Source organism: Montipora foliosa, unplaced genomic scaffold (assembly GCF_036669935.1).
Source record: "Montipora foliosa isolate CH-2021 unplaced genomic scaffold, ASM3666993v2 scaffold_484, whole genome shotgun sequence".
Classification (NCBI taxonomy): Eukaryota; Metazoa; Cnidaria; class Anthozoa; order Scleractinia; family Acroporidae; genus Montipora; species Montipora foliosa.
The window spans coordinates 92,501-110,000 of NW_027179794.1; the positions used below are offsets into that span (position 1 = coordinate 92,501).

Below are 17,500 nucleotides of genomic sequence, written 5' to 3' on the forward strand. Positions count from 1 at the left end.
AGTCCTCTTGTCAGCCCATTGAAATGATAATGGTTGAACATTTGTATCCAAATCAAACTCATTTCATTTGAGTGGTTTCAATGGAAGATTTGGTTTGAAGAGGAGAAAAAGAAAAAAAAGTCGTAAAAGAACTTTTGCCACGAACATGGTAATTAGCCATGTTTTTGTCACTTAATTTACATCTTGTTGGCTTGTGATAGTACCTGGTTTGCCCACCACCCAGAATACCGCGTATTGTTGACTTTTTCCTTGCACCCGATTTTTTTAGTTCACAAAGTGATAAGCACTGAGTCTACTACTCACGTCGAAGAACAGAATGTTGTCGAGCACATACATCAGTGTTAATGTCCTTTTGTCTGCGTCGACCCCAAATCAGCCAGTAATACCAGTGTTAAATCGTAAGGAGTCTAAGATGCAATCCCATAAAGGCTTCAGTGCCCAAGCAAGATTATCTATCTGGTGATCCATGTTTTCTTCACAGTGCAATTGAAGGCATGGTTTCACGACTAACAACTAGCAGAGATTTGATTTTAACTCGGCCCAATCTTCCCACATTGAACGTAGTCAAGTTCTCTGGTGATGCAAGAGAATATTTTAGACTTAAAGCTCGCTTTCATGAAATGGTTGACTCTCAGAACATTTCTGAAATTCAGAAAATGTCATGCTTATTGCATTGAACTGAACTGAACTGAACTTTCTCGATGGCCAAGCTAGACATGCATTGACTGGATTTGAAGATTTGAGGGAGTGCCTGGAGTTTTCGGTCGACCACATGTTGTAGTAAAGCGTGTGTTGATACATCAGCCGTAGAACTAAACATCTCAAGTAGTGATAGACAAAGCCTGCGGGAATTTGCTGATCGTTCAAGAACTTTTTATGAAACTTTGTACTCAATAAACGCTGAACATGACCAATTTGGCAAAAATGTCCGAAAGGTTACCAATTGTACTTCAGGTTGAGTAAAGAAAGGAAGCTCCTCGTACTAGAGAAAACGGAGGGTTCCCAAGTCTTAAAGATCTAGTAGAGTTCATAGAAAGGCGGGCTGAGGCAAGCAATGACCCCATATTGGGCAAAGATGGTGAAGTAAACAGGAACTTTGTGAAACAAACAGTGAAGGATAACAGGCAAGCCCGGCCCTTTGACCCCGCAGCAGAAGGTGGATTGAGAGTGACAACATTTGCAACGCAGCTTGGATCGATCACATATTCAAGAAAGCGAGTCTGAGAACACCCAAGGTAGACGTTCAACATTTCAATGCCAAGAGGTACCCCTTTGGCTGAGAAATGCTACAGCTGTGAAGTCTGCCATAAAATAGAACATTGACCTGATTTCACCATCAAGTCTGTAAGGCAAAAAATGATTTTTTGCAAGATACAAGGGACTTTGTTTCAACTGTTTACAAGAGGGACATTTTCCTGTTGAATGTAAATCGGCGTTTCGATGCAAGCCTTGCCAGAAAGCGCATCATACTTTCCTGCACAAATCAGCAGAAGAACGTTGGGATACAAGCATAGGCGATGTCGGAAACCAAGCTGTTAAATAGCCAGCTAATGTGAGTCAATAACTACATTTCCAGGTGATGACACATATTCTACAACTTTAAAGGCAAGGATTACACTACAAGTTGTGCCCAGTGAATTACTGAGTAAGGAAGGACACTCTGTTTGAACGTACACATCGACTGGACACCGGACGTGAAGAAACGTTTCTCTCTAGGTTTATATTCACAGAAACGTAGAGATTGACAAATAGGATACCTTTGCTGTATGAACATTGCTGAGAGAGTCTGCAGTAGGGGTTGGTCAAGTCGACGTTGAAGTACAAGCAGCTGGTAAACGTGACAGTCGCATTCCGTGATGATAAAAAAAAAAACGTGAAGGTTATTGATAATCTCAGCATCAATACAACAAAGGCAAAAGATTTATCAAGATGGCCCCATTTAAAGGACATTGTAATTCCTGAAGTAGATTTGAAACAGGTGACCATGCTGATTGTTGCAAATGTTCGTAAAGTCCAGGTGCATGAAGAATATCGTATAGGGAGAGCAGGAGAACCGTATGCTGTTCGCACTGTACTGGGATGGGCTGTGCTTGGGCCAGTGAATGGTCTATCCTCCTTAAACTCACAGAAAGTAAATATAATTTTTTTAAAGCATGGAAGTCAACTGTCAGATCGGCAAATGGAGCAGTTTCTTTGACTTGAGGGCATTGACATTGACAATAGATGAAAGAAGGGAATGTGAATTGAAGACCAAAAGTCGTTGGACAAGATGAAGACTTCTGTTCGTCTAGTAAACGGACACTATGAAGTTGGAATGTTGTGGAAGAGTGAAGACCCGTGGTCACCAGACAACAGGCAAATGACCGAAGCACAGTTGCAGTCTCTGAAGAGAAAGCTCAAATGTGATGAAACCTTTCATATAAATTACAGTAACTTTATGGATAACCTTGTCAGCAAAGGATATGCCTAGTCCTGTTCCGAGACTCCCACTTACCACGCCCTGAAAATGGGCCTGAAACCCAGGCGGGAAAAGAGAGAGTCCTGTATTACTAGCAGGCGCATGCTCGGAATGAGCCACTCATATTGCATCAGATGCCAGGCTGGATATGTAAATAAAGGGAACCTTGAAACTCCGACAAAAAATTGTATATGAAAATTACTGTGTGATTCGCAGTGTCAGTAAAGAGAACATCTAAATTAAGCCTCGTCGTGACCAAACGAGGAGCAAAAAGCCCGATCGCAGTGATGTTGGAAAATTATTGCCGAATACATGTAACGACTGAGAGAAGATCGCAATAAATCGATGCAAAGGCTAAACTAGTAAATAAAGCATAGGATTTCACTAAGCGACAAAACAGCTCGGAGTCAGAATTTCATATTATCTGCAGTACCTTACCTGTCACAATGAGTTTCAGAAGGAAAGTGTTTTTAAGTAACAGCAATAAAAGTAAGGTAACACACGCTTTTAAGTAGCATATTTCATCCTTATTAATTAATATTCACGAACAAATTTTGACCAAAAAAAAAAAAAGAATCGTGACAATTAACGTCGAATAATCGATGTTTGACTGCACAAAAACATGTAGAAATTTAATAGGAACATTATTGCTTCATCATTGCGTTATCAGCACTGGTATGTAATGAAACAAATAGTCCAGGTTGTGATTCAATTTCGTTTAACTTTTTATCTAACTTTATAAGGAATAATGTTTAGTTTTTCTGTCATGCAATCGTCTTTTAGTTTTTCCGATATAAAAATCATTGCAGCTCAACAGGCAGCTCTACATAAAACCTTAGCCATTTGGCCACGGCCCTAAGTCTGTCCTTGTAAGGAAAGGAAGATTTAATGCGACAAGTGCTTTGATAAATTATTCTAAGGAAAAATTAATAGTCTGAGTAAATTACTCTACTCTAATTACTCAAAAAAAAAAATCTCTGTTTGTCACCGGTTTTTGTGTATTATTCCTGATAAAACTGAGAGTATTTACGACATCTTTTACCTGACTGTTTTATATTGGGTATCCAAACAATTTGTCCCCGATTTTGAAAAAAATTGATAGGCCTAAACTCCTGAAACAATCACAGTTTCAATAATTACTGTGCAACTCAAATATATGTTCACTGTATCAGTGCAATTATCACATAACTTGATCGACAGAAGTAATGAAAAATAAATAATGAACAATAAACAAGAGTTGCAGCAAGAGATTTATTAGTCTTCGTTGAGCGATTCACATTCACGACTTACATACAGTCTATTTGTCAAGGAGTCTCGGGAGAGCAATTAAATCAAAATTTGATATTTTTCTGCGCCAACATCATGTTGCTGTTCAGTTTGGTTTCAGGCACGAAATTCCATACTTTCGTATGTCATCCATCTGATCTTCCACGATTGGGACTCACGATAAGAAGGACTGATTTACAATTAATATCGGACTCGGATCGAAGAAAATCGCAAACATATTAAAGGACCAACCATGTAGCAAACAGAATTCCCAAATCCTGTTGGAAGTTTAACAAAACCATCATTACCCGTAACGACTGCATGAATAGCTTGCAGTTGTTCCGCCTTAGGCACATTCTTAAATTCGAGATGAGTTGCCTCCAGAAACTTGGCGTTATAATTTCCTTTCACATTATCCAGTGTAAAAGCACTCGGAATACAATATGCCCAAATAAGGAATGTTTTTCCAAATATGGTTTTTTCCCTCAGTTTTGGCGTCATTCCGAGCATGCGCCCGCAAGTAATTCAGGACTCTCTCTTTTCCCGCCTGGGTTCCAGTCCCATTTTCAGGGCGGGGTAAGAGGGAGTCCCGAAACAGGACTAAGGATATTCCAAGAAGCTGACTGCTGCGAGTCGAAGCAGAAAGACTTGGTACTTGCCTCACCATGAGGTATTTCACGTGCAAAAGAAAGACTAGATTCGTGTTGTGTTTGACGCGGCAGCCCTGCACGATGGAGTGTCACTTAATAGCTAGCTTCATCAAGGTCCTGACCTTACGAACAGCTTACTGGGTGTTTTGCTCACAACATCAACGTGCACTTGTTGCCGATATTGATGAATGTTCAATCAGGTCAAGGTACCGACTGAAGACGCTGATGCCTTAAGATTGCTTTGGTGGGAAGACATTAATCTAGAGTGGCCGTCAGAATTCCAGATGAACAATCCCATCTTTGGTGTCACAGACTCGCTTAGTTGTGCCAATTTCTCCCTGAAAAGAGCTGCAGAAGTTAACAAAGAAAACCTTAGCGAAGACGCTGGGAATGCTATCGAATGGGGTTTTTATGTAAATGACTTTATCAAGTCGGTGGAAACAGTAGAAGAGGCAAAGTCATTAGCAAACGAGGTAACAAGTCTACTTAGTGAATTCGGATTTAGACTAACAAAAAGGATGAGCAACAGTCGAGATGTCCTGTCCGTGATACATGGGAAAGAAAAGCTGGCGCAAATTTATGTAAAGGCTTCAAGAACTGAGCGAATGAAAAACTCCTTTGCAAGAATCGGAGTGTGGATTTCTACATAATTACCCACTGTCAGGCCAATTTTGAGCCATGTGCTGTTTGAAATGATCGCACGCCTATAACTTTTTGAAATCATGGGTCTACTCGTGTCAGTTTTAGCACTATTAGCCACTTATAAGCGCTTTTGTCGCACATGTAGTTGTTACACCTGTGACCAAAAAATCAATTCTTATTTTTCTTTGAATTTCACTAGACGACCAAAGTTTTAAGCCTTGATTTTCAGACACCTGTTTATTTTAATTCGAATTTTCCTATTTAATGTTCCGCCATTACTAACTTTAAGATCTTGAGAGAGCTTGATCGAGGAGAAAATGACGTCAATGGCTCACTAGTTTAAGAATGCAATGGGTTTGTACGCCGCAGAATTAGTATGCAGCACGGGAGTTTTGAGCTTTCAGACTTTTAAACTCGCGTTTTGCATATATGATAAGCTGCCTTCACACGCTGAAATTTGTGAGTGAGACTTTGAAGTCTTTTTTCCCTGGATCTGACCCTTGAGGTCCAACCGTGAAATCCAAAACTTACCCTCAAAGTAAACGGCTTTTGGATAAAAATAAAAGCTCAAAATTTTGCCAGTCAGGTGTTCACCATTCAAACTAAGCACAACTGATATTCATGCACAGGACATTAAAAAAATGCAATAGAAAGATGGGGTCACCGTGCTTTTTTTCTCGAATTACGTCGGAAGCCTTCGAAACTTAATCAACCAGAAAAAAATTAATCTTGAGCCTACTTGTTTGTCCGGGCTAAAATCTCTCATTAAAGTTATTTCAAGTTGTTCAATCTTGCAAAGCAATGAAAGCAAATTGGACCCCTACATCACCACAGGTTCACTGTCTGGGTTCAAATGCAGTTTCACGGCATTTGTATACAAATACTACAACTTCAAATAATATCTGACTTGCTAATCGCCCTTTCTCGCAGTCGGAGACCGAATTACTAAGGGCGCAGCTCAACGAGGTCGGACCGAAGGACCTGTGCTGCCGGCTAGGTGCTCGGCCCCTGAGCACGACCCATATATTACCTCGGAGCACAGCACCACAGCCTGATGGAATAGGCCGGGAATCGATTTTGAGGAGGGAGGAAAACCGGAGAGCCCTGAGAAAAACCATCGGAGTCAGATTGAGATCGACTGAAACTCAGCCCACATACGACCCGAGGCCACAGTTAAACGCGGGTCACAGCGCTGGGAGGCACGGTTGACGACCACTAAACCACCCTGACTCCCCAACTTTTTTCTCCTTAAAATGTGTTTTCCGTTTACCTATTGCGAGTACATAAAACGATGAAAAAAAAGGGGGTGGGGGAGGGGGGAACCGTGCTGGTTAACGAGAAAATAGCGATTCCATGACAGTTAATCTGGCGACACTGAAAATCCGCCATGTGCGCGCACCAATTAAGCAAGAAATCATGCGCAGTAGAGTTGCGCAATGCTAAAACCAGGGAATCACCTAAAAGGTCGACTATGGTTGACTACAGAGTCGGCATATACCCTTTCAATGTTAATAAGTGCGAAGTTACTTACACGTTTTTGCCCCATGGTATTGCGGAGGTGAGTTTTTAATGTAAGCAACGCACTGAATGATCGTGCTGCAGAACACGATGTGGCAGGTATCACTGCAAAGATATTTACCTCATTACAAAATTCTGGAAACGTATCAAATAGATCATTCTCGTGCATTGTCCTAGCATTTCTAAAACAGTCATGTAGACTAATACGCGCGCACGACGAAAACTCGCGTACATTTCTGCTCGGCTTCCAGGTCAGTTGTTTCACTGTGACAGATATTTCCCAAGGCACAGAGTATTTCCTAGTCATTTCCGCTAAACTTGAGCTCAAGTTCGGACAGCACCTTGTCGATGGACGCATAGTAAGTGTTGATACGGTGGTGAAATTCCGGTGCCAGCTGCGTTTGTCTTTGCGCACCTTCACCTAAAAGGGCTTGAAGGCGGTGTGATGGCGTTTGTCTGAGTGCCCTGGCTTCTCGTAATTTAAACTGAGAAATGGTCAGCCATTTCTTTATTTTCAGACCCATTGCTGATGCTATCTGCCATACGCTGTTGAAACTTTCTTCACTTCGACACTGGCATAGGGTCCTGAATGGTCATGTCGGCATTTCTACGAGCGAAGATCACGTCGACCGTCCTCCCATGAAGATATCGGCATAGACTATTAGCGTTGCTCAGGATTAATTTCAGCACAAACAATCCGAAAATAAAGTCACAAATTGCGGTCAATAAGGAGTTTTTGGATCTTTTTCCGAACACAGCGTGAGAAGGACTTTTTCAATGCGTTCCATTTGCCCGTATACGACCTTTACGGCTTCCCACCGGCATGACCATCGCGTCCCACTCAGTGACTTCATCGTCAATTTCAGATCCTCACCTTGTACGTCTGCGTCACTAAACAGGGCGCGTCGTTTGGGACTCGCTTCTAAGAAGTTGTACAGAGCCCGGGTAATCCCCAGAGCGTTTCGCTATGGATCAATCTGTGTCATAGTATCCTGCAGGGCGAGCGGGGAGCACTCTTCCATTCTTGTTGAGAGTCTCTTGTGTACACCGTTCGAATTCATATTAGCCGCCCCATCGATGGCTTTACCAACAATGTTTTTGAGGTCAAGATTGAGTACAGTGATAGAAGATTTTACCAGTTCATACAGTATTTCGCCTTTGGTTGATCTCGGGGAGTAGAAATCAATGAATGCTCCTTTCTTCGTTCCATTCAGCGCGAAACTAAGTCAAAGTGAAACTTGTTCTGTTCTGCTAGTGCTTCCGCATCGATTTTACTGCATAGCACTTTGATTGACATAGTTGCGATTGATTTGGCGCACGAGAAACAGTAAAGTTAACTTTCCTACGTATATGCTTGGTTCTTGCATGAGCGTCTTGGTACTCAGTGACGATGTCTTTTTTACATTCGGAACAGGTAACCCGTTGTCGATTGGCCCGCTTACTAGCATACTTACTCGCTCAAATTAAAGCGAGATCTAAACAAAAAAAACACACGCAAGATGCGTATTTGTTTCCACTGTCGCGTACATTTTTACGAAATTCACTGTAGGACATTGTACGCACGTAACGCTCGTGGTAAAGCCAGTTTAATTCACACAAGAGAGTGGTTGCCTAGCAGGTAACTCAGATCTTCTGAGAGTCTCCAATCAATAATCTACGAAATGATTCTAGAAAGTTATCATGCCTAAATTGATTAATTCACGACTGCAAATACCGCACACCAGTTAGTGCAATACAGGCCCGTACGCCTATGTAACTAAGCAGTAACTTTGTAGTGTGAATAAAAAGCTCGTTTGTTCTTTGGATCCAGTGAGGGTTTTGGCGGAAAAAAGCTTTTCATTCGAAAGCGAAAGCGGGATACATACACCAGCCCCCAAATTTTTGCCTTTCTCCCTTGGGACTCTTAAACTGGGTTGAATTTTCACCAAAAATACACAAGCTTCGTATGTACTTTGCCGAGTACTGAGACATGTAGATCTAGACAAGGTATCGACGACTTTACCAACGATTACCTTTGATTACTTGATAATTGAGGGAGTATGCAGGTATGAGAGGGAGTCATCCGCCTTGGGTTTTCGACTACTCGATCGATCTTCGTAATCCTTCACGATCGACGTAGTCTCATCCCGTGATTGCAATTAATTAAGGCTTCCAATTTGACCCAGTTGACGCACTGAAGTACATAATAGTCAAGCTACAGGTTACAGTAGAGAAATGAAAAAGCATAATTTATTGATAATCAGTTATTCTGTACTTCTTTAAATCCTCTAATTTCTTAATTAACACGTTAATATTTTATTAACCAAGTGTTTGAACTACTTACATTCAAACTGACAGGTGTGAAGCTTTATACGACTATGCATATCCGGAACGTAACTTTTGAACACGACTCTGCTGGTAGATTGGGAAGATATGAATGTCACGCGTATGCAGTTAATGATTCTGTACCGAGAAAGCATGGCTTCACTGTAAACGTCATTCCAAGTAAGTTATCTGCAGTTAAAGGTTCCCGGGGCACCCAACAAGCAATTTCCGCTATAAGCCACAGAAAGATATTTTAAGTTATTTATAATCATTATCGGAGAAAATCAAAGAGGAAACATAGGTTATCCGTAACTCCGAGTTTCACGCTTACCTACAAACTCAGAGTTACGGATAGCCTGCGTAGCAAACGTTCCTCCTGCAAACTGGCCGCGCGAAAGTTGGGGCAAGAGACTGATGGAACGCTTGCAAGAAGACGCCCTATTTTTGAAAAAAAAAACGCCCACCTTTTTATGGTTGATTTAACACGCACTTATTGACATCTTATTAACAAATTGGCCAATATCAGATAACCTTGTTAACACATGTTTAATTCTGTCTGTACAAACCGAGGCACCGAAGAGACACTGAGCGATCAATGCAGAATTTGTCAGTCTATTTTCAGAACGTGTATGAAATCCGTGTGATCGTAAAATAAGAAATTTAGGAACATAAATCGTACAGAGTTCGATGGGTATTAAGCCCGCTAAGTGCAAAGCTCCACCAAAGCAGACCAATGAGACCATTCAAGAGGTTTTCGTTACGATTCTTCAACTAGCGGCGATTTCAGTGCGATTTGCTGGCTATTTCTTGGTGCAAAGTGGTTGACGAAATCAATCGTACTAAATCACATGGCCCCAGTTGTTCAAAGGGTGGCTAGCGCTATCCACTAGATAAATCACTATCCACTGGATATCTCAATTGGTTTTTCTAGTGTTTATCCGCTGCGGGATAGTGAATTAACCGGTGGATAGCGTTATCCACCTTTTGAACAACCGAGGCCTGGAAATCACAAGAGAACCTCCTCACTATTTTGATAATCTACAGGCTTTGGTCAAATTGTCACAAATCGTAAATAAAATACCGTGACTTTGTGCCAAGGAGCACCTTTCTTCTTACAATAAGAGAAGATTAACAGGGGAGCTGCATAGTTATATTTATTTTGTTTCAATTAATGATATAGGACCTAAGCTTACATTGGGCAAGGTAAGAAGATAATTTGACGAATACAATTTTTTTCCTTGATCCTCAAAACTGAGATGGATTCTGCTAGTTCACAGGCATTTTATTAACTGATCCTGCGTAAATACAAAGTATCTTTCAAAAGCGAACGAGAAGCTTACTTCATTCCAGTCCAAACTTTGGTCGACAATAAGCGCCGCCCAATTTTTGTTAAATAACGAATCTTTTGCTTTTAGTGAACCATGGAAACACTTATCCATAACGGCTTCAGCTGACTCCTAAATAATTTTTAAAAAGGAAAGGAAGGAAAAGGAACTTTACTTTAAGTGTCTAGTCGATTTTGCGCTGGATCACTAATTGGGGACACTGTAAACTGAAATTAACAATGAAAGCAAATCAAGTCAAATGTTGGTTTCTGAGGAGAGGGGAAACTGAAGAAAACCTCTCGGTGCAGAGTAGAGAACCAACAAACTTAACCCACATATGACGCCGAGTGGAGGAATCGAGCCCGGGCCACATTGGTGGGAGGCGAGTGTTCTCACCACTCCGCCATCCCTGCACCCCGAATTTTGAATTTTCCTTAATGGATATAGTCCAAGCAGTCCAGGTTTTCATTTATATCACAGGCTGTCATTCCGATAGAATTTACCTCAACCACTTGATCGCGTATGATGCTTTGCAATGTAGAAGCCTGTTCTTTGTTTTATTTTATTTCGTGAACCCCGCACATCATGACAAACATCTGAAAATTTTAAGCCTTTTCCGAATGCTGTTGGCAAAACGGCCATCACATCTATACCTTTAAAAAGATGGCCCATTGACAGTTCTTGTTCCCCTTTCAACGTAAAACCGAGATCCGATTCGCTCAGCTTCAACTGGACTTCGCTCAAACACGATTCAAAACTTTTCACATCTTCCGCCGTTGTCTTTGTCACGCTAGAACTAACAAGAAATATTTTGATTCAATATTTGTCACCTGTCAATCATTGTGACTTTGCTGAACCAATCAGAAGCCCCCGTTCGTAGGCGAACCGGTTTTTCAAAAATAGGGGGTCTTCTCCAAGCGTTCCCTCAGTCTCTTGCCCCACTCACGCCCTCCTTAAATCTACTGCTCCCGTGGTCCGCAGTCCGCAGTCGGCTAGGAAGTGTGGCAGTGTTTAAGTGAAGGGCTACCGCGGTCCGCAGTCCCGCAGTCAATGAATAAGGAATGAACTAAGTGTTTAAATGAAGTGCTACAGCGGTCCGCAGTCCCGCAGTGGATGAATAAGCAATGAACTAAGTGTTGAAATGAGTTGCTACCGCAGTCCCGCAGTCGATAAAAAGGGTAGTTAACCGAACCGCAAAATGAAAGCTAAAATTTTACGAGAGTTCTTAGACCTAATCACTGCAATGCGGCTTAAGCTTAATCGGTAAACGAGTGCCTTATTCTTCACATTATCTCGTGAAAAGTGTAATTGACCGAACCGCTAAATGAAAGCTAAACTTTTACGAGAGTTCTTAGGCCTAATCACTGCAACGAGCGCTTACGCTTAATCAGTAAACGAGTGTTTTATTCTTCACATGATCTCGTGAAAAGTGTAGTTGACCGAATCGCTAAATAAAAGCTAAAATTTTACGAGAATACTTAGGCCTAATCAGCAATGTGTTCGATGCAAGCGGCATATTTCGTGACATTTATATAAAAATATTATGTAAATTATGTCGACTGCGGGACAACTGCACTTAAACACTGCCACACTTCCTAGCTGACTGCGGACTGCGGACCACGGGAGCAGTAGATTTAAGGAGCGCGTGAGTGGCCCTGTATTCTGAAGTTTAGCCGAAAATCGTTTGGGAGCTCTTCTTTCGAACAGAAACGCTTGCTACGCAGGCTAAGTCACGGATAACCTTCGTTCCCTCTTTGATTTTTTTCTTGTAGTTTAGTATATATATATATATATATATATATATCACGCCAGTAGGCATCCGTTATTTTTGGCAGTTGCCTGATGATTGCTCCGCAAGGAGCATGAAACTCTGAGTAGCAATAAATGTCTTCGACCAAATAATCCAACTCTGCGACTATATATTAGTCAGTTAAGTAGATCCCTGGCTTGAGCCAACAACGCATCACCCCCAGGAGGATCGCAAATGGATTCACAGTCCAAGTTGAAGAGAAATTGAAGAAAGTTACAGGAAACTCAACACTGGACAACTTCTGGGAAAAACTATAGTTGCCCTGAGCGGGATTTGAACCCACGTCCCCTTGATCACTAGTCGGGTGTGATGACCACTACACTATCAGGACAACCATGCTGGCAACATGCGTTGTTGGCTCAAGGGATCTACTTAACTGACTCTTTACATTAATTACCCTTGTCCCCTTGAAACACTTGTTGATCCAGCGTTATCACAAAGAAAACTGGCCCATTAGGGAGTCCCACGTAAATGCCACACGTTAAGTGATCAATCAGCCATGTTGCCAGCATGGTTGTCCTGATAGTGTATAGTGTGTAGTGTGTAGTGGTTATCACACCCGACTAGTGATCAGGGGGACGTGGGTTCAAATCCCGCTCAGGGCAATTACAGTTTTTCCCAGAAGTTGTCCAGTGTTGAGTTTCCTGTAACTTTCTATATAGACAAGGTTAATTTGGGAACAGAAATCAGCATAACTAAGCAATTAAGTGAAAATGTGGCTCAGCCAGGAATTTAACCTGGGTCCCCAGATTACCGGTCGGATGCCTTAACCACTCAGCCACTGAACCAACCACACTAGGAACACATATTACTGTACAACACATACACAATTTTGGCCTTCAGATGGTCAGGTCCGAGGAGACAATTACACACATTCTCTGCAATCAGGCTCACCTCACTACTCCCCGGTCGATCGGTGATGCACGGCCATATCCCCCTGGAAATCAACTAAGTACAGTAAGGTAGGGAGGGGATATATTAGCAATGCCTATTAGCAATGCCTAACGAATCGCCATCCAAACTGGAATAGGCTGGTGATCCTAAGTAATTAAGGCAATCAGTTGCTAATATATCGCCTCCCTACCTTACTGTACATATATATATATATATATATATATATATATAGAGAGAGAGAGAGAGAGAGAGAGAGAGAGAGAGAGAGAGAGAGAGAGAGAGAGTTGCATATAAACTGGAGAGGAAGACAAAACTTCTCGAAGGTCCAGGAAATTTAATAAAAACGTTTCGGCCCTTCGGTCTTCGTCAGTTAATTTTTTTTTTTTTTTTAAATAGAGTACAAGTTAAAAATCTAAGGATAAAATGGCCTAATTATTACAGCAGTGGAGACTATATAGTCTCTGAAAGACTAACAATGGCTATTGTAATGAAATACAATTAAGTAGTAAATTGTATGGTACAATACAAGCCAAAACTAAAGCTTAATCACTAAAACAAAAGTAATGATGTAATAATAAAATCTAGAGTTATGCAAGTGATTCAATCTATTTATGTAATACCGACTACAAATTAGCCTTGTCATGGTTTCGACTTCTTTTGAATTTGGAGGGTGCAAGAATGTCCTTCAAATTCTTTGTTCTACGGTATGCTGGAATGACGGATTTGGCAGGAAAAATTTCCCTTACTACTTGGTTGGATTCGAGCAAGTGAAAATGTTTTTTAATGATCAACGAAATATTAGGTAGCCTCGGATTGTAATCGACCACTAAGGGAATTATTTACTTAGCCTCCTGCAACAAATGCAAAGTGCAGTATGTTGGTTCGACTTCCAATGCATTTAAAGTCAGGTTCAGAAACCATAAATCTGACATGAAAAGAAACAAAAAATCGTGCGAGCTTGCCATTCAATTCAATAAATTTCATCACAACCTTTCGGACTTCAATTTCATTGTCATTGAGAAGATAATGAACACTGATGGAGATTTAGACAACACTTTATTAAAGCGGGAGGGTTATTGGGCGGCACAATTGCGCACACTGCAACCTTTTGGCCTCAATAAGCGCTGTGAATTCCGTTGAAGAAAACGGATCAATTTCAATGTTCCATAAAAAGCTTTTTTGTTTCCATTATAGTCCCATCTAATTTGTAGTCGGTATTACATAAATAGATTGAATCACTTGCATAACTCTAGATTTTATTATTACATCATTACTTTTGTTTTAGTGATTAAGCTTTAGTTTTGGCTTGTATTGTACCATACAATTTACTACTTAATTGTATTCCAGTACAATAGCCATTGTTAGTCTTTCAGAGACTGTATAGTCTCCACTGCTGTAATAATTAGGCAATTTTATCCTTAGATTTTTAACTTGTACTCTATTTTAAAAAAAATTTAACTGACGAAGGCCGAAGGGCCGAAACGTTTTTATTAAATTTCCTGGACCTTCGAGAAGTTTTGTCTTCCTCTCCAGTTTACATGCAGCTTTAAACACTAACTGAGGAGACGTGCATCCTTTTGGATCCTTCTGTTGGGAGTTTATCGTTTGGTCAACCATTACAGATATTCAAGCTATATATATATATATACACACACTGGATATGTCACCCGATTTTTCCTCAAGAGTGCTCGACAATATTGGAGCTTCGTCTAGTAAGAGAAAGTGAACTAGTTTTCTTTCATATATTCGGATCGGATCGATATATATATAACGGAGATAGGAACGTGATAATTCCACACAGATAGAGAAGATCTTAAACAGGCGAACAGTAAACTTATCTGACATTCAACATACGCAGTCGGAAACAAACCTTCTACGTAAGGGACTTAACTTTTGCCTAACACCAGCGCCACCAGAAAAATTATTACATCAATAAGGACATTGATGCCTTTCCCCGCAGACTAACCCTTAAAGAATATAACACTCCTGAGAACATAGAAGAACTAATAGACGGCCCTGGATACCAACCATCCGATACTTCAAAAATTGAACCAAAAGGAGCGCAAGATCTATTCTAGACCTTCAAGGGAATCATACCTTAATAAATATATTGACAGGTTAAGGCAAGAAATCACTGATGAGCTGAGACTTTGGGCGACCTACAATAAGGACATTGATGCCTTTGCCCGCAGACTAACCCTTAAAGAATATAACACTCCTGAGAATATAGAAGAACTAATAGACGGCCCTGGATACCAACCATCCGATACTTCAAAAATTGAACCAAAAGGAGCGCAAGATCTATTCTAGACCTTCAAGGGAACCATACCTTAATAAATATATTGACAGGTTAAGGCAAGAAATCACTGATGAGCTGAGACTTTGCGCGACCTACGATTTCAACGTAAGAACCTAAACGTTAGAGAGCAGCTTTGAATAGACTAAGCAGTAAAACGGACATAATCATCAAGCCCGCAGACAAAGGCGGAGCTACGGTGATCATGAATGCAAAGGACTACGTAAAGGAAGCTAAATGCCAACTAGACAATGAATTACATTACATGAGAGTAGAGAGAGAGATTTTACTCCTGAACACGAACAGCTAATAAACCGGTGCGTAGATACACTTATAGATGACGGAGCTAGAAGAAGTAGCTAAACTCTTAAGGCAGCACAATCAAGAAATCCTATGACTTTTTTGTTCTATATGCTCCCCAAAATACACAAAGTTAACAATCCAAGTAGACCACTGAGTAGTTTCCTCCGTAAACAGCTACACGGAGAAGTTATCAGCGTATGTGGACGAGTTTTTGAGACCTATAGCGGAAAAGCTACCGTCATACATACAAGACACCACACACTTCATTAAACGAATACGGGCTTGGGGTAAGTTACCCTAAAAGTGTTATTTAGCAACACTAGACGTATCAAGCCTATACACGAATATAGACACACAGACGACAAATAGACACACACTCACTATTGTGGAGGAAGAGCTAGGCGAAACAAACCAAAATAAGCCATCATCGAAAACATTATCATGTCTCCTCGAGAAGGTTCTCAAACTCAACAATTTCACCTTTGGTAATGAACATTACATTCAAATCAAAGGAACAGCTATGGGAACCAGAGTCGCACCCAACTTTGCAAACGACGTATACATGGGAAGACTTGAAGAAAGATTCGTGTACCAAACAGAGTGGCTAAGCCATATCATAATCTGGGTACGCTTTGTACCAGGATTTTAATGAAAGCTGATAAAGGAAACTTCTCTACTTAGCGACCGTAGCACCTATGAACTAGTCCTCAAATCCCCCTTCAAGAAGATTGAACGTGAACTCAATAAAAGGCTTCTCGTCCTGAAGAATCAATACAAGATCAGTGATTCCACTTACCGCAAACTTCACTTCACTGATGTCACACCACCAGTCATTCGTGGATCAATCAAACACCACAAACAAGAAAACCCTGTTAGACCCATTGTTTCATCCATTGGCTCAGCTCTCTACAATACTTCTAAGTTCCTTACCGACATCTTGTCACCTTTACAAAACAGTAATGGTTCCTCTGTTCCTAACTCTGCCACGTTTGCTGAAGAAATCTCCAATGTTGACATCCAGGATGACGAAGTTATGCTATCCTTCGATGTTGTATCACTATTTACAGCCATTCCTGTAGACAAAGCCTGTGATTACATAAAAAAACAAACTACTTAAGGACGACTCACTTTCTTCACGCGCGAGCTTAGACAGTAATGAAATCATTTCACTGTTGAAATTCATCTTATCTAACAATTACTTTATTTATGATGATAAGATATATAAACCGATCCGTGGTTGCGCGATGGGCAGCCCCGTCAGCTCTATGGTTGCGAACTTGTGCATGCACAAGAAATGGCCATCAACACGTCTGAAGTACAACCTAACGTATGGAAACGCTACGTGGATGATAGCTTCTGTATCACCAAAAGAGATGCTAACTTTTTTCATACTACACTTAATTCCATCGATCCACACATCTCATTCACTATTGAGGAGGAATCTGACCAAAAGATCGCCTTCTTGGATACTTTGGTTTCTCGCAAGGATAACGCGATCACTATTGATGTTTACCGCAAAGCAACTCACACGGACAAATATTTAGTCTTTTCTTCTCACCACGACAAACGCCACAAGATCAGCACAGCCGAGACCCTCCTACACCGCGCAATTAAACTCCCAAGTACACCACAATGGAAAAATACCGAAATCAATCTTTGATCTACGAGCCAACAACTATCCCTCCTTTGTTATTTCCAATATCTTGAAGCGGAAATTTTTCAAACCACCCACACATGCCATCCCTTCACCTGAAGAATTGGTTGGTATGTTTTTTAAATGGTTCGCGCCTCAAGAGAAGCCTAACGGTTTTGCTGTCCTTCCTTTCATTGATGGTGTTACGCAACCCTTAACAAGAATTCTTCGAAGGCACGATATTCGAGTTGTAAATAAGCCCCTCAAGACTTTTCAACAAAAATTCCTTTCTCCTAAATTCAGACCACCTAGTGAACACCAACCCAAAATTGTTTATAAAATACCCTGTGCCGATTGTGATTGGTGTTATATAGGTTAAACTGGCCCTTGCTTTGAAACCC

General features: G+C 40.9%; 1 protein-coding gene across 1 annotated transcript in view; it reads left to right on the plus strand.

Annotated features, from left to right (window-relative positions):
• Window positions 1–17,500, plus strand: part of LOC137989986 (uncharacterized) — a gene marked incomplete at its 3' end in the record, with an annotated part of 58,798 nt that overhangs the window by 17,103 nt on the left and 24,195 nt on the right. The window contains exon 4 of the mRNA XM_068835546.1: window positions 8,872–9,018. Coding sequence (XP_068691647.1) covers window positions 8,872–9,018 — 147 coding nt within the window. The remainder of the gene's footprint in view (window positions 1–8,871; window positions 9,019–17,500) is intronic.